The sequence below is a fragment of the Vitis vinifera genome, chromosome 1 (genome assembly GCF_030704535.1).
Source record: "Vitis vinifera cultivar Pinot Noir 40024 chromosome 1, ASM3070453v1".
In the NCBI taxonomy this organism is placed as follows: domain Eukaryota; kingdom Viridiplantae; phylum Streptophyta; class Magnoliopsida; order Vitales; family Vitaceae; genus Vitis; species Vitis vinifera.
The window spans coordinates 24,377,468-24,405,040 of NC_081805.1; the positions used below are offsets into that span (position 1 = coordinate 24,377,468).

Here is a 27,573-nt window from a genome sequence, read left to right on the forward strand (position 1 = left end):
ACAGGTAGTAATGGTTAGTAGTTTGAAGAGATAAGATCATCAAAGAAGACGTCTAAAGAGAATTGAATGACGCATTTCCCACGCGGGAAAGTCTTTGAATTTCCAACTTGTAGGGTTGAACAAAAATGGATGAACTTTCATTTGTTATGGTTTTTATGCTTTGACCTGGCCCATTTATGAAGGCTGACTAGGTTTCTTCTTCCGCATGTAGATAAGGAATAGAATAAGTAAATCAATTAAATTAGGCAGAGGCTTCTTGAACTTGTAATACCAACTGGGCACGCCTCCCTCTTGGCTCTTGCGTGCGGCATGATTCCATTGACATGAGCCTGGTCAACTAGCTATTATGCTCATTTATAAGTTATACCCTGTTTATGAGAATACATTATCTCTAATAATCCCCATTTTTTTATTTGCCAACCAGTAGCCATGATCAGTCAAAGACTCGAGAGGCCCCAAAACTCTCTCATTCTTTAACTTAACACCCATACACACTGCATTTGTCAATGTATCTTCACAGCAGTCTTGTCTATTAGAGTGGCACCACAGGAAAGCTGTCCTCTCACACTATTCATTTTCAGTTTCTTCACAGCAGTCTTGATTCCAATTATAAGGTCTATGGGAGACCAAGCTTTTATCTACATAGAAAAAATATGCAGTATAACAAGGGTTACAACGCTTGTTTTAGAAAGTAATGAAAAATTGAGGTTGTTGGGAGCTGCTTGCCTGGATAACTTACTACATGTGTAATAATTTATGCAGGAAGATCAACAACAATGGTACATTCAGGCTTTCCCCCCACCTTTTTTTTTTCTACTTTATGTTGTATGATTTGACTTGGGGTCCAGACTGCACAAGAACTGCAAGAAGGAAAGAGACACTAATGATAAGAATAACAATGAAAACCTGTTTTGTTAAAAACATAGGTCCTTTTTCAAAATGAGTTTTGAAAAACAGTTTTCAGAGAACAGTCTTCAAAATGTTTTGTAGAACAAAAAAAAGTTCTTAACTCAATTTCTATGTTTTAAAAATAAATTTTATATATAATACTTTATTTTCAATCATTCTTCATATTTCTATAATTATTTTTAAAACAATACTCAGAAAACAAGTGAAAACAATTGAAAATAACTTTAAAATGTTTTATGAAAATATCATGTTTTTTGTTTTTAAAAACAGAAGATTGTTTCCTGTTTTCTTATTATCAAACATAATTTTTTATTTTTTTGTTCTAAAGAATAGAAAACTATTACCAAACAGTGCCATAATTTTTCACCAGTTACTAATAATTCCAACTATTTTTTACCTTATTTTTCTAGAATGGTCTCGTCCAAGTTAGTTACTTCAGAGGAAACTATGCCATCATGCAACTCTGGCTAGAGTGCATCCTTTCCAACAAAATTCATGAGCTCTGCCTTTGCTGCCTTCATTACCACTTGGAAGTCCATCTGCATGTACCTACCCCTGCATCCCAGTATTCGCATAAGCACCTTACCTTGGTCATAATGAAGAATCCTGAACCGTTACTATGCACAAGAAACAACCTTAGACTACACTTTGTCCCATACACAAGACCTAGCATAGTGACTTATAAAGGGCCGTAACCATTAGAAGTACTAGGTGAATTTGAACAAATTATTGAGGACATCAGCACACCATGTGGAAATAAAATGATGCTTTTTTTTTTGTAAGCATGATATTGAAGTTAAGTCCTTTATGTTAGGATCAAGCCATTAGCCATCTCATCTCAAAACCAATAAGCTATCAGTAATGTCAAGCTAATCCTCTTTATGTGGCTCGTGGTAACACTCATTCACACTCATCGAGAGGCTTAACCATCTGAAGGTCTAGGATAGGACTTAACCATCCACAACACATCCATCCTGAGACCTTTTACTCATCCCAAGGCTTATTGTGGGGTCTCACCATCACAGTGAGGCATGACCATCCCACAACACATCTTTTGATGGTTATAGTTTATTGATTTATGACATTCAGGAAATCTACCAGGAGGACCCATTATACAATAGATCTAACTCTACAGTTAATCGAAGCAGGGAGAATATCTTTTCACTCATTTCTTAAAGAGCAACAAGCTTCATTCTTTATGTTATGTTCATGCATGTCATATTTAAGTTGTGGTTTGTTCCAAGTGTTCAACTTGCTTGGTCCATTTGTTTTCTACCAATTACTAGTGATGAATGGTCCAAAACGTTAGGTGGTGTTTGTTTTTTGGCTGAATAAAAAAAGTCAAAATATGAAGCTTTTTTCTATTCAGGTAAAAATAATCTGTTGATATCAACCAACATAACTAAACCGAACCTATTGATAATAAGTTCAATTTAATTATGTTGGTTGATATTAATAGGAACAGAACTGAAGCTAGTTATTTCAGTGAAAACAGAAGTTTGTTCAAAGATACCAGAAATGAGTTCTGGACCAAGTTGCAGAAGGATAGGCTGGGCTAGCAATGCCATGCATTATCCTTGCAACAGCTCTGGGAGTAAACTTGACCTGTGAATTGCTCTGCAGAAATACCTATTGTGACAAAAGAGGAAATTCTTAAACATCACAAACATAATTTTTGTTATGTACAATATCTTAAGGAAGCCCTTACCTTTATATCTGCTCGCAAAAATGGGCTGCAAATATAAACAATACTTCTATCAATATGATGAAATAACATATGCGCACAAGAAATGATTGTGTCATGATTAACAGTACATCGACAGTTTGACACAAGGCCGTTGCCCAGTGCAAGTCCTGTTCCCTATTCTCTACATGGTGAGAACTGGTGACTGAACGGTTCACATCATTTTTGCATGAAGTGGCAATACACAGACCCAAAGCCACATTTAAAAAGCAGTTGCTATTGTATGGTCTGCCCAAAAGGAGAGGGAAAAATGTATATGAACATGCAAGGCAGTTCACCTGGATTGACTAAATCATGCAAGTTGTGATGGTTCATAGCAATTCATGGACATATGGCAATTGGAAACCATCTTCATAGGGTCAGAAGCCCGATGAAGGGGATGGAATAAATTCCAGGCTCAAAATTGTTTCTGAGGGTGGTGGCATATTTAAGTTTCAGGTTCCCATTTTGGCTGAATCAGCCCCTTTCTTGGGCTCAGTGGTTGTGAGCCAAAAAGTTTCCAAAGTCAGGGTTTCAAACTCTGAACTAAAATCCTGATTATTGATCATCTAAAAGCAAATGAGACCTGGTTCTCACCATATGGTTCCATATGAGCAAAAATTTCAAGGAGACTCTTGACCACTGGCTTCCTGAATGAAATGTGCATTTTAGGTTCTGGGTAGTGGCAGTTGAGACTCTGTTTTCAAAAGATAAAAAAAGGAACTCCTAGGGGCTGGCAAGATTTTTTCTGGAAGAACAGTACAGCTATTTGGAGGGTTGCTCCTGTCCACTTACTGTGGATTGTATGGAAAGAAAGGAAGAGAAGGTTTGGGGGAGAGTTGTCAAAGCAAAATCTCAAACATAATTTCACCTTTCCTTGGCCCACTAGGTCTCTTGTTCCAAGGAATCAGGGGTGAATTCCTTCCTTTCTTATATTGAGAACAAACGCCTTTTAGGATAGCCTATTGTGTATTTGTCATGAGTTGCACTATTTTTGGCCCTCCATGGTAATATTTACATATGGTTTTTCAAAAATAATTTTTTTGATAACTTAAAACAAAATGCACATAATCTGTAGGAGACAAAGGACTGCCTGTTGAATGTTCACGAGAACCAGAAATTCAAACTTGAGTTTGTGTGTGGTAAGGCTCACTTATGCATCTAAGAAAACAATAATAATCCATATAATTTGTATCAACCTGCTTTGATCCATCTTATTAGGAATGTCGCCATTACCATCTCCACTAAAGTAATCTGAAATCTTTCTTTGCAAGCATGGTGTATGCTGGGCACCAAGGCAGCCGCACTTCTTCTCACATAGTTCCACTGCTGAGACAGCAGCATTAAACATCGTATCTAATTTTTGTACCTGATTCGAAACAAAATGCATATAATTTCTAGGAGACAAAGAATATCTACAAACTATAAGATGCATGATAGGGGCCAAAGGACTGCCTGTTGAATGTTCATGAAAACCAGAAATGCAAACTTGAGTTTGTGTGTGGTAAGGTTCACTTACGCTGTTGATTTCTTAAGTGGGCTATAATGAAGTATGATAACAAGATGATATGTACTATTTTTAACCTTGGATTCAAACAAAACAAGATAAAACAATTATACCTACTAGGTGAAGTTGGGAGAGAATTCTTAGGTTTTCTGTAGTATGATTTGAGGAATTCAAGAGGTTGCCTACAGAACTGAACCGGTTGATTTATAGGTGGGTTATAAACATATATCATGCAAAGAACACAAAATGGTGTGCAATAGACAACATTTTCTTGTTCTAATAGCCATCATAGATAAATTATATCTTTTATATTTATAATTGTCTTCATCTAGAATAAAGAAAGAACTTTTGGATTAATAACAACAAAGCCAATCACCTTACAACTTTCGACCTCGGATAACCATTTTGTAAGATGTGCTGCCAGGCAACAAAGATCTCCAGGAACATCCACAATTGTGTAACAATAGGCTGGATCCTTCATCTCATATGTTATTTCTCCTTTCAACTAAGATCATTTCACAAAGAGGAGGGGAAACAGGAAATTTCATAAATAGTCAACTAAAAAGAGGCATAACCTAACAATCTAACATGGTCAAAATCATAAGAACTAGAGAAGTAATTGGTCCACATATCTTATGTTTATGCATAATCATTTTTTAAAAGTACCATGACAGTCTTAAAGTTGTCTTAGGGCCCACTTGGCACCACATGAACTCATTCCAAAGCAATTATCCAATTATCTTCTGAAGCATACAACTTACAACCTGGGTGGCCACAACTTCACGATTAGATAATCTGGTAACTTAAATGTTTTATTGTCACTAAACTCATATAATTTCAGCTCCCACCACTCTTTTTTGTAAAATTTTGCGCAGATTCTTTATGAATTTTGCCTGCATGATGATGTGCAGTTAGCATCTGCACTTCACTCTAGATGAGGATCATTCCTAAAAGATTAACACGGGCAGTTACTTTGTAGCTTTCCTTTGCTAATAAAGTTTCTTTGCCATATTGTTTACTTTATGCCACTCGAAAAAGTATCATCTTGTGACTGTTCAACTGCAGAAGATGGGAGCTCTTAGCTGAACAACACTTGTTAATTAACAAACCGTTTTGTCATCTTCATTCATTTTGTCCTGCAGAGATCCATTTCAAGCACCTTCCATGGGATAAGCTTGAAAATGCAACAATTTAAGCAAGCTATATCTGATCTTGTATATTACCATGCTGCTGACTTGATGTTGAAGCAAAAATATTATAATGGTATAAATGGGGATGACAATAAAACAATCAACTCAGATATAAGAGTTACTGAGACCATGAACTGCATGGAACTTTCCATACCTTCAGGTTCTGCAACTGATTTAAAATATCAATAGTTGTAATCCCAATGCTATTTGCCACAGTGGGTATGTCAAACACATAGTGCCCTTGTTTAGTTTCAGACCTGAAAACAAAAACCTAATCTTTGAGAATTTTATAGCCTAAAACCATTAGATTGCTTTCTGTGATTAGAACCAGAAAAAATACTCACTTCTTTAGAATTGCTGCAACCACAATATCCCAGTCAGCAAGCAAAGCAGGGGTAGTCTGCAGTCAAGCAAATTATGAGTTCCATGATGTATCTTGTAGCCAATTAAAAATTGTGGGACTGACTTCACTAGCAAGTAAAGTTACTAAACAAGAAATTTCACGTTACTAGATTCCTGATTGTAACAAGAGATGGAAGAAAGAGTTGAGTCAGATGGATAGCAGATTCATGTGATTTGTGCCCTCTAATTTATGTCCAAAGCATCAAAAGGTGCTGTTACAGCACACTGAAAGGCTCGAATAACCTCAGTTAATTATCCTCATATCTAATCAAGGAATGCGAGTAGAGCAATGGGGATCATGGGGAAATTATGTAAATTCAAAAATACATTTGCAACCCACCTTATGGAAGTTTAAGCTGCAAGTTACATTTAATGGCGGAAGTAAAGACAAGTATTGTACTTCACCCAACTCCAAGTGCGTTAAGATTGTAAGCATCACCTGCCAGTAAAAAAAACGAGCAAGACAGCATCATTATATTTGCAGATCTGCAAGAGCAAATTTGAGAATGCACTGTGGGGTGGCTCACGGAATTAGTTTAGTATTACGACCATGAACATGATATATATATATATTGTAGATGGAAACATGTAGTATCAATAAGCACAAAGTTGTACTTGGTAAACATTATTCTCAATACAGGTGAAGTAATATGAACAGAACTAATATATAGCCAATCTAACAGAAGAATAGGCTCAATTATGAAGGACTAATACATGCACAGAATCATGTTGCTGTCATTGTTGTTGTTTTCCTCCAAACTCAGCCTTTTGAGGAATCCCAGCACAATGAGATGATCCTGTTGTCTGGAGAATACATGATGTGTTCTATTTGAACAGGCCATTGATTAATTTACATATTTTATTAGGATTGTCAATAATTTGATCATCAGAAAATATTTTTTTGCTGAATATGCGCTATGATGCAACCAACAGAAATTTTTCAAAAGAAGAGAGGAAATTTATGTTGCTAACTCCAGCTATTTTAGCCAGATTAATGCTTTCTAACAAGTCAGAACTGCTGGATTGATGCAAGAAAAGTACAAGACAAGGACCTCTTCTTTCATATCAAATTTACGAGATGCAGCTTCTTTGACTATCGAATGAACTTTCCCAGGTGAGCCCATGCCATTGCTGAAAACCTGGGATAGAAATCTATTTACCGCATATTCATCCACTCCATCACTGAGAAAAAATATTGTGGTCAAATCAGACATCTTTCTAATCCATAAAATAAGATAGAGAGAAATGTATTTATATATATATATATATATATAAACACCTGTGCATCAGACTGCGAAGCTTGAAATATGTAATATCATCAAAGAGAAGATGACAATAAGACAAATTCCCATCTCGTCCAGCCCGTCCAATCTCCTGCAAATATGTTGCTCATTCCTTTTATCAAACTCTGACATAGAACAATTTCACTGGTAATTGGAAAATAGAGATTCACCTGAACATACTCCTCCAAGCTTTCTGGTAAGCTGAAATGTATAACCTGACATTGAAGCATTTAGGAAGCTTCAGTACTAATTTTCTACATGACAAATTAAAAGAATGCCAAGGAATGTATACATATCAGAACCTGACACTATACAGTCCAATAAATAAATATTCATAAAGAATGATATCAATAAATTTAGGGTGCCTGTTCAGTGTAACTCAGATCATAAGAATGCCAATATATTACTTAAATTAATGATCAGGCATCAGTTCATAGTGCATGTGAAAATGACATAAAGAAACAGCACTAGAATTGTGAGTATGGTTTCTCTTCTTACAGCTCCAACATCACTCTTATTGAGGCCCATGCCAAATGCCACAGTTGCAACAACCTTCCACCAAGAAAGAGTGCAAGTCAATTATTCTGAAAGCAAAAATTATATCTGACATGATCCATTGTGAAACCTAAAGAGAAAAAAATAAATAATAGTTGTATTTGCTAGGTTCTACTGTGATACCAAAGTGGAAAAGATAAAACATATCCATGAAAGACTCACCACTCTTATCTTGTTGGAACAAAACAACTCCTGTGTACGACTTCGGTCCTTTGCTGGTATGCCACTGTGGTAACTCTAAAAGAGCCATTTAAAATGACATTGTCCCATGTTAATTAATAGAATCAAGTTGCATGCAGGAAATTGTACGCAATGCAACTGGGAAATGTATGAAACAAACCTTTGCAGAGATATTGTTATCACATAAGTATTTGCTTATTGAATCAGTCTCAGACTGCAAAATCAACATGCAAGGAGGTCAATTATATATGTTCCTGTCCGCAAAAGGTGCAAAGTCTACTGATCTAAAACAGGGGGATGGCACACAAGATAAAGGTACATGATATATGATCAAGACAAGCGAGTCTGTGCACAAATGACATAACTGGAAACTAAATACAAATGTCTAATTATGCAGAGAATAATCTTGAAGAAACACTAAAAGCCATAGAAAGAAACAATAAAAGCCTGTGTACTTAGGGAGCGCCCCCTGTTTTCTGGCGTTTTTTTAATCTAATGTTTTCGGAATTTGTTGCGTGATAGGGTTGTTGTTTAGCTAATCCTTTTTAGTCTTTATTTTTCTCTTGTTGCCTTGTTTTGGGCCTTCTTTGTATACAGCCTGTGTACTTAGGGAGCGCCCCCTGTTTTCTGGCGTTTTTTTAATCTAATGGTTCTCTTTGTCTATCAAAAAAAGAAACAATAAAAGCCATAGCAATATATATGTGTGTGTGTGTATGGAACATGTATGTATGGAACACAACTGTATACACATACCTGAAATTTGCAGTAAATAATGATACTCTGAACCTCAATAAAGGGAGGAGACTTGATTAGCATCATCAAATCTTTCATCCTATTAAATCAAAGATATTGCACATCATTTCAGCAGATGACTAAACATTCAAGTAATATTATAGGAAAGAAAACATATCCAAACTTGCCTATTTTTACTTAGAGATACCGATAGCTGTAAATTGTCCCTTAATTGGGCTTTCTGGATGAGATTGGCTGCTGGAATTTCCAGAGCATGCATAACAGCATGCAGGGTTCTGCTCGTTGCAGTTGCAGTCATTGCAAGAATGCATTTAGCATTAAGCACAGCATGAAGTAAGGATGCCCTCAGCCTCATATATGAAGGCCGAAAATTATGTGACCTGTTAAAAATATTTAAAATCTGCTTAAGTTTTTAGTAGAAGAAGATGGGAGGAGGAGAATGGATTTCACATGGAAAATGTCATTAAAAAACAAAATGTAGGGAGGAAAAAGGACTCCAACCACTCACCACTCAGACACACAGTGAGCTTCATCCACCACTACAAGTGATATAGGTGGACCGGCTGAAACTATCGACAAAAACTCTGCATTTAGAAACCTCTCAGGTGAAACAAAAAGAACCTGAAAGATCAACTGCACAACTTAGCCTTTGGCACAAGTGGAAAGGACAAAACCAATATTCTATTAATACATCAAAATTATCTATATAACAAAAGGACGGGAAGTAATCACATGAAGATCAGAATAAAACCACTGTGCTGCAAATGTATACTTGCACAAAAATAAAAAGAAAACAAATGAAGGAGCCAAAATTTCATTCAAATTGGTGATCTATTACCTTGATAGTTCCTTCTCGAAGCTGTCGTAGTGTTTCAGAAGTCTCTTCAGCTGACTAAAACAAGAAGAATGTTTGAACGCGCACCACCCATCAAACAAATAAGGATATAGAAGCACAGAGAGAACATCAATACCTGACTGCTAGACAAAAGACCACCCGGAATCATTGGAGGCAGCTGTTTAAGTTGATCAATCATCAAAGCTACCAGCGGACTCACAACCAGCGTGATCCCTGGTAACACCAGTGCTGGTAACTGATAACACAGTGATTTTCCAGCACCCGTTGGCAAAACCAGCATTGTTGATTTCCCCTCGAGCACCATCCTAATTGCCTCCAACTGTCCATCCCGGAACGAATCATAACCATGTGTCAGCCCCAGCAACTTCACCAATTTCTCATCAGACGCCTCATTCTGAACCTCCAACGCAGCCGCCTCAATCAACTCACCGTCAAATTTTACTCTCCCTTGCTTCTCCATTGTGGGGGTCTCCAAAACCAAGCCATCTTCATCCTCTTCAGCTCCACCTTCTGCTTTCGATTTTCTTTTAGTTCTCCTAAATGTTCGCCGAGCCCCACTCGATGCATTGTAACTCTTTCTCTTGCCCTTGTTTGTAAACTTTCGCCCATAGCCATTGATGTTCAGCCTCACAAAATTTCCTTCACTACCGCACTTAGGCCGCTTCACCGGTTTGGGATTAACATCAGAACCGATCAAATTACAATGTTTCTTCACAAATTTCACTGCACTCCCGGTACTAACAGCCTCACAAGCGTGGGGTTGTTTCGGAGTCAACCCAGAAGCTAAAGACGGCTCATTTTCCACCGGATCTGGTTTGGGGCAAGGTTTTTGGAGTTTAGAAAAGGACGCGACCTTGGAGAAGTAGCCGGCGGGAAGGGTTTCAAACGAATTGACTGCATAAATGGGATGGTTTTGACCGGAAAAACGAAGGTTAGGTAAGGAAAAAGGATGGTGATGAGGGGGGATGGAGTCAGGGTTAGGGTTATGGTTATGGTTAGGATTAGAATTAGAGTTTAAGCAGGGTTTTGTAGACTTGGAAGATGGTTTGGGTTTTGCAGTGGAGGAGGGTCTAGCCTTAGTTCTGGATTTGATTGAAGAGAGAAGAATGGAGAGTGGCGGCGGCGGCGGCGGCGGCGGTGGCGGTGGCTGTGGCGCTTGCTGTGGAGGTGGTGGACTGCGGTCTCTTGGTGGAGTGGCGGAAACGTGAGAGGCGTCGGAGTCAGAATCGGAATCGGTTTCCATGGATGGAGATGGGTGGCCGCACTCAGGATCCGCCTCTTCACCCGTTATGCTCCCATTTTCCCGCCAAATTGTTTTTTCTAATATTTTATATTTTCTTTTTCTTTTTCTTTTTTTCCTTTTTTAAGAATGGTGTTTTTTAACTCAAATTTTGAAGACATTTTAACATTTGGGACTGCTTTTAGGCGTTTTGATCCGCCTACCGAAGACTTATCCCAAGAAAATGGATGGAATGATCCAAAATTTAATCTAAGAAAATATTATCTTTACAGAAAGAATATTATTTACATGTAAAATTTATAAAAAAAAAATTGATGTTATTTTTACAAAATAAAAAAAAAAGTGTATTTTAATTAAAAATAATCATTTTTTAGATTAAAAAATATGAAGGATTAAATTTATAAACATAAAATTATTTCATCTTATTTCCCCCAAATGTACAAAAAAAAAACAATAATTCCACAAACTATCCTTTTATTCTTTTTAGCTTCTATTCCTAAAGTTACATGGTGGACAGCCTTAGACCTAAATCATTTGAATTAAAAGTCAATATTGATACCATTATCAATTTAATTTCTTTTATTTAACTATATTTCATAAAAAATAATTTATATATTTATTAACAATTTTCATAAGTCGGTCATCGACAATGATGCCTAGAATACTACAAAAGTTGAAGCATCCTTTTTTGTTTTTTTTTTCATTTTTCGTTTATTTTTTGTTTATTTTTTCTTGATTAGAGTTTGTGTAAGTAGGCTTAAGTACTGTGGTACAATATAAAATATTAATTATCATGTTGTCAAGTTTATGAGATGTTTTTAGAAAACCTTATGAGTTAAGTTAGGTACCAACTTGAAAATTTCAAATTATTTTTATAATTGAATTGATGGGCAAGCGGAAGTTGTTTGATTAAAGTATTGGTAATCTTTTGAGATGCATTGTGAAATATTAGTTGAGAAATTAGAGTAATGCCTTGTCAAAAGTTGAGTTTGTTTTCAACAACTCTATTAATTGCACTATTGGGTATTCAACCTTTGAAATGATGGGTTGAAGCCTAAACAACCTATTGATTTTTACAATCGCCTACTTTTTTTAAATATTTTCATAATCGGATCGATCATTGAATCGAAAAACTTACTAGTTCATGGTTCACTGGTCAGACCAACGGTTGAATTGCGGTTGAACCAGTGACATCATAAATATATATTTTTATATATTATTAAAATTTTTAAAATTAATAAATAAAAATGATAAATTATATCTAAATTTTGACAATATCTACTTTATTTATTGAGTTTTTTCACAACATTTTTACCTGTAGATGTCAATTAACCCAATAATTTCAATAAATTAAAATTTCAATGTGCAATAATAAAATAAAAATGAAAATTTTAAATAGTAAATATATCATTCCAATTATAATCAACAAAAAAATTAAGATATTAAATATAAAACATAAAAATTAAATTTTAAAAAACAAAAAATGGAAGGCGGTAGGAACTAGGGGATTTTGGGAGAGGAAAAGAGGGGGATGGGGGAATTTTGCAACTAGCCATGGAGCTTGTCTGATCATATGAGATTCATATGCGAGCCATAAAACCAAAACCTACGGAGGGGGGGTGGCCGGCGACAGAGCTTTTTGGCGATGGGGATTTTGGGAGAGGGGAGGAGGGGGATAAGGGAATTTTGCAACTGCTCGGGGGCACGCTGCGAGGGAAGAGGGGTTAGGGGGGTGGCCGACGACAAGGCTTTCCGGCGATGGGGATTTTGAGAGAGATGAAGAGGGGAATGGGGGAATGGGGGAATGGGGGAATTTTGCAATTGCTCAAGGGCGTGCCACGGGGGAAAGGGGGTTGGGGGGGTTTACAACGGCAGGAGGGCTTACAACGGCGCGACACCTTCGGAAGATGTTTTTATAGCCTCCAAAACGACATCATTTTGATGTTGTAAAAGAAATAAAAAAATAATAATTAAATCATCTTATTCAACCAATCCGATCCCGGTTCAACCTATTTTCTGTCTAACTGATCGGATTAGACCGAAACTATGACTAGTCGACGGTCAGACTGATTGGCCTGGTCCAATTTTTAAAACCATGTTTTTTTTTGCATCGGCCAAGATGGTGATACATTTGTACATCATATATGAGATATATATGAAGAGGTATGAGGAAAAAAATAAAAATTGACAATGAGAAGTATAAAGAGGCAACAAATGCTCATCAAATATACATTTAGGCTATGTTTGGTTCCCGGAAAGTACAAAGGAAAGAAAAAAAATGATAAGGAAAATGATTTTCTCATGTTTGGTTGTCTTATGAAAAATATTAAAGAAAATAAAATATAATTAAAATTAATTAAAAAATTATGTATTTTTAAATTATTTAATCTTTATATTGATAAGTTAAAATAAATAAAATGAGTTTGAAGTAACAAAAAAAATAATTTATCAACTTTTAATTTATTTTTTTATTTTCCTTCACTTTTTCTTTCCTTCTACTTTTCCTTTGTATTTTCTTTCCCTAGCATTTTCCCTCAAATTTTCCGGAAACCAAACATAGCCTTAGTTTCAATAGGGTAATTGATTAAAGCTCAAATACATGCTCCAATGATGCATATGAACTATGATTTATGAAATATAAAGAGTTTAAATCATTTAATTAATTCAACAAGATGCTAAGACCCTAATTATGAATATAAATGATATTTTGAGTTTAATTTCAAATTTAAAAGATGAAAATTATATTAAGTGCAAAAGTTATTATCAACAGAAATGAAAGAAGTGAAGTCACGCATGTATAAATAAGAGACTTGAGACTTGAGACTTGTAAATCATGAAAAGTTCAAGTAAGGACGAAATGAGCAGTCATGACCATTAACCAATAGCAATGAATGTTGTTAAGAGAGTCAAAAAACAAGAAACCATAAAAAAAAAAAAATATGATGTCACGTTTCCAAGCTCAAATGAAGATTCAATGCAAATGGAAGCAATTACAATATACTTGACTTTGAATTGAATTCTACACCACTTCTTTAAAGCTTTTAGGGCTAAGATATATATATATATATATATTTTGAAGCTTAAGAAGGTAGGAGTCAAATGTTTCAAACCATGTATAAATTAAAATTAAAATGATAGATAAAGATATGACCATTTGAAGACAACTGCGTAAAATAAATCCCTTCATTATCATTTTTGTATTTTTATATTTTAAATAAAATAATAAAAATAAATAAACAATGCAAATTTAGGTTTTGTTTGATAACGGTTTTCAATAACAATTTTTTATTTATTCAAAGTTAAAAAATAGAAAAAAATATTTGATAATCTAAAAAGTATTTTTTATTATAGTTTTTAAAAATAAAAAACAAAATATTTTCATAGAACAACTTTTAATTATTTTTACTTTTTTATTAGGATTATTTTAAAAAATAATTATATATATATATGTGGAGAATGATTAAAAATAGAACATTATATATAAAAATTAAAAACTATTTTAAAAATATATTTTAAATCATTAAAAATATGTTAAAAACATTTTGGTTTTCAAAAATTGTAATTTAAATTATGTTTCGAAAATAGTTTAGTGGTAATTGATATTTTTTTAACACAAACCTCACCTTCATATGTTGGCTCATTGCCCAAATCAACCTCAACCTCAACCTCAACTTTGAGTTAGGCATGGGTTGGAGTTAGGGATGACAACGGGGCGGATTCGGGACGGGTCGCTCCCATCCCAACCCTGCCCCGTTTATTTGAAATAATTCTCATCCCCATCCCATTTAAAAAATTAAACGGGACGGGGCGGGCGGGTATGACAAATTCCCATACCCGTCGCCCTGTTTAACTTTTTTTTTTTTTAAATTACTTTTAAAATTTTTAATTATATTAAAATAAATATATTTTATAAATAATTAAATTATTATATTTTTTATAACTTATTTTATTAAAAATATTTTATTATTATATATATATATATATATATATTAAAAATAATAAAATATAAAATTAAATTAAATTGATTTTAAATCTTAAATTAAATTTAATTTAAAATTTAATTTTATATATAATCTGGGTGGGTGGGGTAATACCCGAACCCTGCTCTAGGTTTTAAAAAAAAAATCTCAAACTCGTCTCAAACCCGTTTATTAAAATTAAACCCCGTCCCATTAGGGACTGGTAGACCCGCCCATTGCCATCCCTAGTTGGAGTGGAGTGTTGGATTCGTCCAAGTTGCAGCCATAATTTTTTTTCGTCGTCTTTGGAGTGGGTCGAATTTGAGGGTATCGATCCAGTTACCCTTCTATAGCCCGAAACGGCGGCCCAAGCTGCATCGCTACCCCTGTTGAGGGCATGCTGATCAATCTGCTGTGAACCCGGTTTAACTTGGCTCTACACTTAAGTCCGTGGGCGCCGAAGCAGAGACAGACGGCCCAACTTAAATACGTTTTTCTTTTCCCTACATGAAATAAGAAACACAATCACACGATTCACACCTTTGGTTTCCAGCAAGAAGCCCTAGCTTTGGCCATTTCTGATTCTATAGCATTACTGATTTTGGTCTCCGAATAGCCAAAGATGATAGGATTCGATCGGGTCCTTGTCCATCGTCTCCAGTCTTGCAAAGACAACTACCAAACCCTAGACGCCATCATCAACCATCTCTGCAGGAAATACCCGGAGTACAGTCGCAAGAAGCGCCAGCCTTTCACCAGACTCGTCCAACAAGCCCTAGAGTCATTGCAGCAACCCCACCGCAGCACCAAGAAAAAGAAGAACGAACCCTTGACCTCAAATCTCGATGATGACAACCAAGAGTTCAGTGACAGCGCCCGCACTCGTAAGAGGCCCAAGAAGATTAATGAGAGCGAAGAGAGATTGGTCCGTCGGGAATTGGAGCACTACCGGAGGATGCAGAGGGATCAGGAACGTCCATCCACGTCTTCGGATTCGGACTCGGATTCGGATTCGAATTCGAGTTCGAGTTCCAGTTGTGATAGCGAAGATGGCGCGGTGTCGACGTCCGAAAATGCAGATGCCATCTATGAGGAGAAGGTGGAGCCGGAGTGTGATTTGATGAAGGAGATGATGCGAGCGACGTACGCCAAGTCGGCTTCGAAAAATGTGGAGTCCAAAAATGAAAATCCGAGACTGATTGAAGACAAGAATATCGAATTGGAGGTCGGTGATAAGCAGAAGAGTAAGATTGGTATGGTAGAAGGAGGTGGAGTTGGGAAGGGATTGGGGAAGGGCTCGAAGAAAGAAGTGAAGGGTTCTGTTTCGACCGGTGTTGAGGTGAGTGGAAAGGATGGACCGATGTTTAGTGACCTTGGAGGGATGAAAAGCGTGGTGGAGGACTTGAAGATGGAAGTGATTGTTCCGCTGTATTATCCAGAATTGCCTCGTTGGTTGGGAGTACGCCCAATGGCGGGAATTTTGTTGCACGGGCCGCCTGGTTGTGGAAAGACCAAGTTGGCTCATGCCATTGCTAATGAGACTAAAGTTCCATTTTACAAGATATCAGCGACTGAGGTGGTCTCTGGTGTATCAGGTTTTAATTTCTCTTTTCAATTGGTGGTTTTTTTGTTGGTTTTTTTTTTAAGCACTGATGAGCTCTGTTTTGCGTCACACTGAAAATTGCTGTTGCATTTTTGGCAAAGTTACGTGCTTAGTTGTTGGTTGAGTTCTGTTTTGAAAATTATAGTGACTATCTTGGTTCTTTTTATAGAAAGAAATAGATAATAGAAAGAAAGCAGAGGGAAGAGGAAAACAAAGGTGGCTGCATTTTGTGTCAGGCTGTCAGCTACACACACCTATGTATATGTTATCTCTGATTTTTGTTGGGTGTGATTTTTGTTTTACTGTTAATTTTTCAATTGTAAAGCCAAGCATTCTGTGTGTGGGTGGGGATTGTTTGGAGGTAGGGGACCTAAAGCTGGCATTCTTCAAAATCTTATTTCAGAGCACTTTGTTCGAAGGAAATTGCCTTCAATCACAACTTAATTTTGAATTTTGTTTCTTTTGATATTTTCCCCTTCTAAAATGTTGATTGTTGCTAGGTGCTTTACCTTTTTGAAATGAATTATTATTTTGTTCTTCATCCATGTGCTCAACTCTAAGATAGAGAAGCTTCTAAAAAGTTCTAATATTATTTGTTTTTGATGGGATGAAAATTTCAGGTGCATCAGAAGAGAATATTAGGGAGCTTTTCTCAAAAGCATACAGGACCGCACCATCAATTGTTTTCATTGATGAAATTGATGCAATTGCCTCAAAAAGAGAAAACCTAAATAGGGAGATGGAGCGACGGATTGTGACACAGTTGATGACTTGCATGGATGAATCCAACAGACTTGTACAACCTGCTGATGGAGATAAAGAATCAGAAATCTCTCATCACAAACCTGGTTATGTACTTGTTATAGGAGCCACTAATAGGCCTGATGCTGTTGACCCTGCACTAAGGAGGCCAGGGCGTTTTGATCGTGAGATTGCTTTAGGTGTTCCGGATGAAAGTGCTAGGGCTGATATTCTTTCAGTAATTACACGCAATCTTAGACTTGAGGGTTCTTTCGATCTTGCAAAATTAGCTAGGTCCACACCAGGGTTTGTTGGAGCTGATTTGGCAGCACTGGCCAACAAGGCTGGTAACCTTGCCATGAAGAGAATTATAGACAGAAGAAAGTTTGAGCTGTCTAGAGAACTAACAGATGAAGAACATATTGAAGATTGGTGGAGGCAGCCATGGTTGCCTGAAGAGATGGAAAAACTTAGCATTACAATGGCAGATTTTGAGGTAACCTTGAAAGAACTAATATATTCAAATTATATTATAGCTTTTATACTTTATGTTTGCTTTATGATTCTTTTTGTCTCTAATTGCCTTTAGCCCCAATTTTTAATTCTTTGTCTTGTTTGTCGACATCAATGTGTCATCGTTTTAATTGATTGGTAGTAAGGTTAGGTCTCATTTTAGATTGGTTGAAGGGTGATTGATTAAGCAGCGGTGGAAGAGGGTTTTTGGAATATGATTAAAGTTTGGAGGCTGTTTTGATGGTTTAATATGTTTATTTTTTCCTTTTTTTTTGGATAACTGAGGAACCTCTCATGGCCAAGCCCTTACTCTCCATGGGGACCCAAACCTTGGGGTGCTGATCACACATCCCAACATTTGACCTTAACCAACTGGTCCGCCCTGATGGGCTTTATTTGTCCAAATAGCAAATAGGTATAGGCTCGAGGAAGATAAAATGGATAAGAAAGAGGGCAAAGAGTTCTTTGAATACACACTCTCTAAGCAATGATTTAAAGACCAATGCTTAATGCAATGCTAACTTTGAAAGAGATGATCACAACCCTTTTTAAGCTTTTATAAACTAATGAACTACTCACAACTTTTTTTTGATATGTAAAATCAATTGTATTAAGAGCGCCTAAAGGAGGGCACCCAAATGCATACACTATTTGTACAAGGCACCTAGGCCAAAAAAGAAGAGGGATAGGGATATATAAAAAACAACACCCGCACCCTTCTTCCACCCGATCAATCAATGAAATCAAATAATGACTACGAGTTAAGACTTACATGCACCCTGACCCAATTCAAAAACATGTACATAAGCTTGCTTCGCCAATTCAGAATCATCAAAGGCTCTCTTCGATTTCTCTCTTAGTCCCAGCCCTTGAAGAAAGAGCAGCTCCCAATAACATACAGCAATGAGAACATAACCAAAACACTTACTAGCTAAAGCATTCTTAGTAGTTGATTGCTATGGTAGTGTGCATGAAGGCTCTAAGCATATAATTACTTTTTTTTTTTGATAAGTAAAAGCAATTGTATAAAGAAAGCCTGAAGTACACCTGAAAGTATACACGAAGTATACAAGGCAACTAGGCCAAATGAAAAGAGAAAACAAAAAAACCCTTACTTACAACCCAACCAATCAATGAAATCGAAAATGGACCATGAAGCACAATTTACATGCACCCTAACCCAATCCGAAAACATGTACAAAAAAGACTGTAAAATAGCTTGATTCGCTAATTCAGTATCTTCAAAGATTCTTCTATTTCTTTCCTTCCATAAAGTCCAAAATAAGCATAAAGGGGTTGCATTCCATACCTTTTTTCTTTTCTTTCCAACAAAGGTGTCGTTCCAACCAAGAATGGTATCCTTGATAGAATTGGGCAAAACCCAATGAACATCAAAAAGAGCAAAAATAAGGTGCCAAATCATAGCTGCCTTAGGACAATGAATAAGCACATGATTAGTTGATTCTTCATCCGCTTTACACAAATAGCACCTACTTGGTAAGGCCCAACCCCTCATTTTTAGTTGATCCATAGTTAGAATTCTTCCCCAGATAGCCTCCTAAGCAAAAAAGTTGACTCTTTTTGGAACCCAAGGATTCCAAACTAAGCTTGAAGGGAACTCTCTACCAATGCAAGGGGCTAGGGAAGAGAAGAAAGACTTAACTGTAAAGATATATTTCTTTGAAACCCTCCAAGACATGACATCCTCAATCCCCCTTCTAAGCGCATGACCATGTAACCTACTGAAAAAAGTTTCCACCTCTTCCATCTCCCAATCATTGTTAAGTCTTGTGAAAACAGGGTTCCAATAACCCAAATTCCTGGACTGATCCCATAACTGAGCTACCCAAGCATCCTTGGAGGAGGCAAGATAGTACAACCTTGGAAAAGCCTCATCCAAAGAATCTTCTCCACACCACCTATCCTTCCAAAAACGCACTCTTCTACCATCCCCCACCTCAAAAGCCACCCTTTTGCTAAACTCCATCCACCCTTTCCTAATCGCCTTCCAAAGCCCCACTCCATGACTCTCCCTTGAATCGCCTGAGCACCAACCACCATCTTCCTCCCCAAATTTCCTTACAATCACTTGTTTCCATAAAGAGTCTTGTTCCGAAGCAAATCTCCAACACCATTTTCCAAGAAGAGCCTTATTCAACTTAGAAAGGTTTCTGATACCTAAGCCCCCATCCTTTTTCTCCATGCAAACAATGGACCAATTTACCAAATGCGGCTTACTTTGAGAAGCTCCTCCCCCCCAGAGGAAATCTCTTTGAATCTTTTCCAACCTTAGGCTCACCTTGCGAGGAATGATAAATAAGGACATAAAGTAAATTGGAAGGCTAGAGAGAGTGCTCTTTACCAATAATTACTTGCTACAATAACATGTACTGTTATGCTGTAAGCATATAATAACCTGCTACAATGACATGGATATTTTCTTAGTTTAATTTAATGAACTAACAAAGGTAATGCTCAAACTAAGTTACCAATGAGCCAAATGCTATACCTGTGTTGCTTCTCTGATTCTATCAAGACCAACCTGGCTTATCTCATGGAGAGGTCCACAAGTCTAATTTGGGGTTTCATGTAGGGTATTTTCTTCACTAACCAATCTACAGGCTGCCATATAAACATGCATATATTTTTATATGATGTACAGTGCCATAATTGATGACTTTTGATGTTTTTTGATAGTTGACTGTTGGTATCTTTGTCAGTAATTAGGGAAAAGTTTGTATATTCATTGTTGCTGCCATTTACCTTGTATAACTGAAGTTCCAGTTTGGTTACCATGTGGTTCTTGTTTTGGTATTTTGACTCTTCACTCTCAAAGTAACTGTGCATGGATTTAAACTTGCACCATTGGCTGTTGAGGCACATGTGGTGGTTCTTTAATGATTTCTTAACCTTTAGGTGCAACATTTCGTCTGTCTGAAAGCTGTTTTGAATGTTTAAAAGAGCTTTGTAGGTTGTTTTGTTGTAGACTGAAGTATTCTAAATCTGATAAAATGAGACCTAAAAGTTCTCACTAGCAAAGTTAGGAGTGAGATGTTTTTGTAGAACATCTATCAGAAAGAAGTTTCAAAATTTAAACTTTTGTACCTTGTTAAATTGAAATCACTTCTTTACATAGATCTTTCAGAAAAACACTTCATTAGAAGTTTCAGCTGCAGCAGATGGGCTCTTAATATACTTTTTTTTTGTGTGTTGGAATAAAGTCTAATATTTGCAACAACAGGAAGATTTCTGTTCTAGAAAATTGATTATACACTTTTTTTAAATACGATGATCATGCAAGTTGTTCCTTATGTGCAGGAAGCAGCTAAAATGGTTCAGCCCTCTTCTAGAAGAGAAGGATTCTCTACCATTCCAAATGTAAGGTGGGAAGATGTTGGAGGGCTTGATTTTTTAAGGCAGGAATTTGACCGTTACATAGTTAGGCGTATTAAATACCCTGAGGATTATGAGGTAATTTTTTCATTTTTCTAAAAACTTTGTTTGTGTGTCTTTGTGCACAAAATGACATCTGTTATAAGGGGAAAAGTTGCTTTTGGGATAAGCAATACAAGATTAAAAATGGAATGAAACAAAGAAGTGGAAAAAATGCTGTAGAGGGTTTGAAACGTGTTTTCTGCTAAGGTTACTAATGAGAATGAGCTGATAATAGTGAGTCCTAAACAAACATGGTAGATTTATTCCTTAGGGTACGCTTTCAACTTGAAAAATCTTTGCCACTTAATCAAGCTATTTGGAAATCATTTGAAGAAGCATTGAGTCCCAAAGAGTTGTTCGTTCTTGGGACCTAAAAGAAAGCAAGTAGATGCAAATGAGGTTAAATAAAAGTAACTCCACTCTTCTTAATTAGTGTCATAGTTTTTTTTTTCTTTCTTTTTTCCTTTTTTATAGTTTAACTCCATAAATATCCAATGATGTGGACTTCCATAAATGAATTGCAGCCATCAGATTTTGTTTCTTATTGTAATAATATTAAAGTGGCCCTATTTCTTTAATGCAGTTAAGGTTTTCAGGTGAGACTTTTTATGTTATGAGGTGATGAGTGGATTTGCATACTTAAAATATAGCAGGAATATCTCTATTTGGTTCAATGGACCCCAATTTTGCTCACACTTGCATATTCTGTTATTATGGCTATAGAGACCACATTAAAGTCCAGTTTTCCCTCTATATTGGTTAGTTGTTTCTTCTTTCATTTTCCTTTATTATTGAAGTCTGTTTTCAAGAGTTCATAATAAGGTCCCATGTGCCCAAATAGGATTAAAGTTTTGAGATGTAATTTGAGTGTTTTGCTTTGATTATTGAAGTAAAAAAAGAATGAAGGCACATTGGACTATATTTTTCTTCTTCTAACAATCCACATGTTGTGCACACAGGTTGCCCTTTTTTCTTTTTTGGTCCCATCCGGGCATTGAATGTCTCACAACTGCACCCCCAAACCCCCCTATATCTTCCTTCAAGCTATTTTACCCAAACACCTGAAGGCTTAAAATCTTAACAGCTTATGCTAAAACCTGACTATTCATTCCCATATTCAGAAAGCCCGAAGCCTCCTAGACCTTGGCCCACAATAGATAGAACAAGTTCATCCTGATTCAAGTAGTGTCCTGCCTCTGGATAAAAGTGATTTTAGTCAATGGTTTGTCTCCTACAGTGTTTTCATTTATTTGAATTACAATTTGGAACAGGTTCCATACCATGAATTTTAAGTGCCTGATTGTTTATGTATGATACTTCTCAACCACAAGGAAACCACATTTCTGATATTCATGTGTGTTGTAATAACTCAAAGCTTTCTCTTTGTTGTGCTTCATGGTTGATTTTAGCTGCTTTAGCGTTAATTTTATCTTCCTTTCCTTTTGTTTACTCTCAAGATATGAATGTTTTCATCATTTATAAATTCTGTTAGATTTCTTCCTTCATGCTTTGCTATGGAATCTATATGGCTGACTATGGGTTTCAATTTCTACATTCTGAAACTTGATTTGTGTCTTCAGGAATTTGGTGTGGATTTAGAGACAGGATTTTTGCTTTATGGGCCTCCTGGCTGTGGTAAAACACTAATTGCCAAGGCTGTTGCAAATGAAGCAGGGGCCAATTTCATACATATTAAGGTTTTGCCTTCTTTGATAGAAGAAGTTTGTCTTGTGCATGTTTTCCTTATTTTGAAGTTTAAAAATCTTTAAGTTCATGAATTTTGCTGACTGGTTAGGGCCCTGAACTTCTGAATAAATATGTTGGAGAAAGTGAGCTGGCAGTTAGGACGCTATTTAGTCGAGCAAGGACATGTTCTCCATGCATACTATTTTTTGATGAGGTATGAGGTTCTTACTACTTGACAGTTGTTGATTCTATTATTATTGTGTTATAATTGTTATTATTCAATTTGATGTAACAAAATGTTATGATGACAAATGTGGACAGTTGAATTCCTAGACCTTTTGGCCTCTGATGTATTGGATTGCATTCTGATATATATATATATATATATATATATATATATATATATATATATATATTTTGGTGATTTTCACACAGATTGGGATTTCTAAAAAAATTGTGTACAGCCTCTGGTTGAAACATTTGGATTTAATATTTATAGAAAATGTACTTTGGAACTTAGTTTGGTGAAAGTTTTAGGTACCTTTCCTCACATTTGAATAAAGAGATTAACCTCTGCTGAGTCATAATTTTGTTAGAGACCTTCCCTTGGGTAGACAACCTTGAAAGGAGACATGATTTTACTGTTTACCTCCTGTCCCAATAATTGACTAATCAACCACTAAAGATGTGACCCAATAATGTAAAGGGTGGAATACATGTTACATACTATATCCATGTGTTTGAGATAAATCAAACCACTTGGATGGTTACCATTTTGCAATTTGGAAACTTAACTCATAGAAGTACTGCATCCAATTGAAAATGATAATGTCAAAACTCCAGGGTTCATTTCCCAACATAACTTGAACTAGAACACAGCTCTTGACTTAGCTTGAGAGCAGAGTTGTGCACTAGCGACTGATTATCAATTGGATCAGCACAGATATTGATGTGGTGGCCACTGAAAATCAGATCTCACTTGCCACAGCTGGCACATGCACGCTTACCACATCAGCACCTGTCATATCAGCTGCATGTGGTCCATCAGAAGGGTGCTGCATAAGCAATTGGAGTATTCTGTTCTCCACTTCAGACTAACTTTCATATCAGTCTGGGGTGATTCTAGCTTTTATACTATTGCAATTGTCTCATTTTCAGGATGTCTCAGTGGTCCCTTGAGTTCAAAAGTAGATGTTGAACCATCTACAGTTCCAATTTAGAATTCCCTCACAAATCTTCCTATAACTTCAGGGAATGTCTTTATGTGAAATGGGCTGGCTGATTTAATTACATGGTCCACTTACATGTTGGAATGGATAGCTCCACTCTAAAGCTTCAGATCTTTTATTCCAAACTCTACTTCTAGGTCCTAACAAAAAGAAAAAGGAAAAATGAAATAAAATCATGTATCTTCCTTATTGCAAGAGTAGTTAAACGTGGGGTTTGAAGATTTTAGTTGAAAATTTTACTTAAACAGGAATAAAATGTTCCTGAAAAGTGTTTAGTCATGGATTCCTAAAAATATGGATTTGTCCTTTCTCAGCCTCTGGTCAAGAGGAAAATAACAGTTTTAAATCAAGTACCATTTCTAGTTGAATAATTAGATATTTTTGGCTTACATCAACCACTGATTTTCATTGTTACAAGTTGACTAGTAGGAGTGGGATGGTATAAGGAGATTGCTTGAATGCGAAAGGATTAGATGAACTATAAAACTTGTACAAAAAATAGGTGGGTGTCAATTGATACAAATACTGTAATTTGTAGAGATATTTCTACCCATTTTCGTTAGAAGGATCTATGATGTGGTTGTTATTAATGTTAATGTCCTTTGTAACTTTTGGATTTGTTTATTCATTATCTGTAGGTGGATGCTTTGACAACAAAGCGTGGGAAGGAAGGGGGATGGGTTGTTGAGCGGCTTCTAAACCAGGTCAAATAATACAGGAAGGAAATACATGAATACACTTATGCATACCTATTCATATTATCTTTTGAATTAATAATTTATATTCGATGTGGATCTCATGTACATCTTTTGAATTAATTGCAGCTATTGATAGAGTTAGATGGTGCAGATCAGCGGCGGGGTGTTTTTGTTATTGGTGCCACAAATAGGTGCAATTAGTTCATTTTCTTCAATTTATATATATGATGACCATTTTCTTCTTTTCATCAAGTTGAGCATTTCTATTGGCAGACCTGAGGTGATGGACCGTGCCGTGTTACGGCCTGGTAGGTTTGGGAAACTTCTTTATGTACCTTTGCCTAGTCCGGATGAGCGTGGGTTGATCCTAAAAGCTCTTGCTAGGAAGAAGCCTATAGATGCCAGTGTGGATTTGATTGCCATAGGACAGAAAGAGGCTTGTAACAATCTAAGTGGGGCTGATCTTTCTGCACTGGTTTGTCCACTTCTCCCTAGATCTCTTGCCTTGGGCTTGAACTGGCCCTTTTTCTATGTTTATATGTTTAGATGCTTGTGGCAATTGGGGGATTCTTCTTTGTTGTTGGTGTGGATGTGGTTGGGTTTTATCTAATCTGTTAAAATGATTGTCAGATGAATGAAGCAGCCATGGCTGCTCTGGAAGAGAAACTCGCAGATTGCAGTTCAGGTGCAATTTCATGGACTATAAATGCAAAACATTTTGACCAAGCACTTGGGAAAATCTCTCCATCTGTCTCAAACAAGGTGTGTGTTGCTCTACTCAACTCTATATTCAAACATACATGGGTATGAGATGATGAATGGTTAAAAATTCAAATAATCTCTCCTGTTTAACTTGTTTTCTGGCAAGCAGCAAAAACACTTCTACCAGGTTTTGTCAGAAAGCTTCAAAGCAGAATGAGAAGAACACTTGTACATGAAATGCAGTGACTGTTTGAGCTGGCCAAATTGGACATTTTCAGCATGGCTAAGGCAGTTGTGAGTGCCACTTAAAACCAACCTTGGAAGGCATTTTGCGAGAAACATAGAAGCCCACTTTTTGATGTCAAAAGGTACCATTTAGTGCTCGTTTGGGTACACTCCTTGTTTTTTATTTTTAAAAACAGAAAATGATAGTAACTCCTATACAAGATGCAAATACTTTTTGAAACTTACCTTGAAAATAGAAAACATGAAGTGTATCCAAATAAGCATTTGGTTGTTCGCTTCTTTTATTTTTTTGTAATTTGTTTTGAGTATCACAAGAACATTAGTGGTATTTCCCAAAATTGGGAAGCAAATTTTGTAGCATACCTGACCATTATTTGGCTAACCTGTTTCTCTTTCCTTGCAATTTAGTAATATTGGACAGATTGGCTGTCTTACTAGAGAAGAGATGCATGTATTTTTCACTAAGTAACTTGGTACTAGTACACTAATTTAAACACTTGCAATTTTGTATATGATCAAACATTGAAATTGCTACGGTTTCTCTCAATTAAAGACTCTTAAATGCAAAATCTTCAAGCAAATACAGGATATTCAAGTACAGAAAAAACTGTTTGCCTAGAGATAGAATTAGCCCAGGAAAAAGCAGTGAAATAATCTGAATTTGACAATTAGGTAGTCTATTGATCTGTAGCAACTAGAGATAGAATGTTTTTCACTGTGGAATATCAGAAAGCGTTTCTTAATCTTTCAAGAGTCAACTCCCAAATGCATTCTTAATCCAGTGGGTAGAATGGTTTTGAGCGGAAGTATGTAAGCACTAGCGAGAGTTGTTCAAAATTGATGGTATCTGATGCCTCTTGGTCACCCAAAAAACGACTAATAAAAAAATAGACAATGGAGCATAGAGGTCAATGATTGCGAATGTATACTTTGAATCTACAATTTTATGATTATTTGAATTGTAAGTTTTATTAAAGGTTGGATGTCAACTTAAGCTTTTGAAGACATTCTATATTCGAATTCAGCATCCATGGAAACTAAAGGCAATTTCAAGGCTAGGATTTGATACGAGATACGATTGCTTCGAACTACCATAAGGCCGTCTCTTGAGTCCCATGTGGGAAGCCATGTGCTTGGTTGTTATAGGTGTTTATCTTTGTCTTTTATTTAATAAAAGGGATTATAAAGCATGAAAAAATGCCACCAGTCTACTACATGGAGAAAAAGAATAGAAATAGGATGAGAATAGAGGTGAATGGCATATCATGTAGCTCTCACTAGTATCGTTTTTAGATGGTCAATCTCAAGAAGCTTCACAACACTTGCTTTTTGAAGCCTACGCACATTGAAAAATCGAACAAAGAAAGAACAAAGAAGGTTCCAATGAGCAACCACCGGAAACTCCTCTATCAACCATCAACAAGGAACAAATTTGAAAGACCATTGGTGGCACCAATGGCCACCACTGATGGGTTCCAATGATCCACCACAACCATTATTCCTTCAATTTCATAGCTCTCTCCTATGGTTGTATGTTTGCATCGATTATAGGTTTTGATGGATTTGGGTCCAAATTCTCACTCTCTCTATCTTGTCCTTTAGATGATGACCTTCTCCCTCTCATCTTTCATTTTCGATCTAGGATTAGGGTTTTTTATCTTTAATTTTTTTTTCATGATCTAATTGATTGTTATTCTTTATTGTTCGGTTCGGTTTAGGTGCTTTTGAATAAATGATAACACTTATTTTGAACATCAAGGTTGAGATTCCAAGAAGATGACATTTGCTAAAAGCATCAATATGTGCAAAATCTTAAATCTTTCTTGACACTTCGAAATGTCATCTTTTCACATTTTTCTTGTTGTATTGCATCATCAATATAGCTTCTTATTTGATTCATATTTATTCTTCATGGATGCAATGTTACATTTAGCTAAATAAAAATACATCATATCTTTGCAATGTAAACCACCTCGAGAAATAAACTAGACAATATAATATATTTAGCATATATTTCACATTATCACAACAATTTCATTATTAGTCCATTCAAACCTGATATAGAATGACCATAGAATCAATTCGTTTCTCTTAGTTGCACAAGGTCAATCCTTCGTTGTTTTTCCAACATGAATATATCCATCTTGCCCTTTGTAAACCACA

General features: G+C 36.1%; 2 protein-coding genes across 2 annotated transcripts; one reads left to right on the forward strand and one right to left on the reverse strand.

Annotated features, from left to right (window-relative positions):
• Window positions 1-324: 324 nt before the first annotated feature.
• Window positions 325-10,674, reverse strand: LOC100256355 (ATP-dependent DNA helicase Q-like 5). Its single transcript, XM_002266189.4, has 21 exons — window positions 9,474-10,674; window positions 9,341-9,394; window positions 9,011-9,123; window positions 8,670-8,882; window positions 8,503-8,581; window positions 7,910-7,963; window positions 7,732-7,806; window positions 7,513-7,566; window positions 7,185-7,229; window positions 7,011-7,105; window positions 6,784-6,913; window positions 6,072-6,170; window positions 5,674-5,729; window positions 5,484-5,586; window positions 4,516-4,644; window positions 3,832-4,001; window positions 2,618-2,642; window positions 2,423-2,538; window positions 1,307-1,464; window positions 740-860; window positions 325-638 (listed from the first exon to the last, which is right to left on the reverse strand). Exons 1-19 carry the CDS (start codon window positions 10,599-10,601, stop codon window positions 1,377-1,379), a joined length of 2,826 nt encoding a protein of 941 aa, XP_002266225.1. The 5' UTR covers window positions 10,602-10,674; the 3' UTR covers window positions 325-638; window positions 740-860; window positions 1,307-1,376.
• A 4,270-nt stretch (window positions 10,675-14,944) lies between these two features.
• LOC100261441 (cell division control protein 48 homolog C) lies at window positions 14,945-25,852 on the forward strand. Its single transcript, XM_002266149.4, has 10 exons — window positions 14,945-16,152; window positions 16,781-17,397; window positions 20,733-20,885; window positions 22,430-22,546; window positions 22,645-22,749; window positions 24,403-24,468; window positions 24,589-24,653; window positions 24,736-24,937; window positions 25,093-25,224; window positions 25,334-25,852. The coding sequence occupies exons 1-10, from the start codon at window positions 15,180-15,182 to the stop codon at window positions 25,379-25,381; spliced, it is 2,478 nt and encodes an 825-aa protein (XP_002266185.1). The 5' UTR covers window positions 14,945-15,179; the 3' UTR covers window positions 25,382-25,852.
• Window positions 25,853-27,573: the final 1,721 nt, after the last annotated feature.

Bases quoted from the DNA above. Each gene is read 5' to 3' on its own strand.
- LOC100261441 (XM_002266149.4), top strand. From the start codon at position 15,180: ATGATAGGATTCGATCGGGTCCTTGTCCATCGTCTCCAGTCTTGCAAA. The intron at 22,547-22,644 runs GTTTTGCCTTCT...CTGACTGGTTAG, and splicing joins CCAATTTCATACATATTAAG to GGCCCTGAACTTCTGAATAA. The intron at 24,469-24,588 runs GTCAAATAATAC...AATTAATTGCAG, and splicing joins TTGAGCGGCTTCTAAACCAG to CTATTGATAGAGTTAGATGG.
- LOC100256355 (XM_002266189.4), bottom strand. From the start codon at position 10,601: ATGGAAACCGATTCCGATTCTGACTCCGACGCCTCTCACGTTTCCGCC. The intron at 7,807-7,909 runs GTTTGTTTCATA...TGGCTCTTTTAG, and splicing joins ATAACAATATCTCTGCAAAG to AGTTACCACAGTGGCATACC. The intron at 5,587-5,673 runs GTGAGTATTTTT...TTTTGTTTTCAG, and splicing joins GTTGCAGCAATTCTAAAGAA to GTCTGAAACTAAACAAGGGC.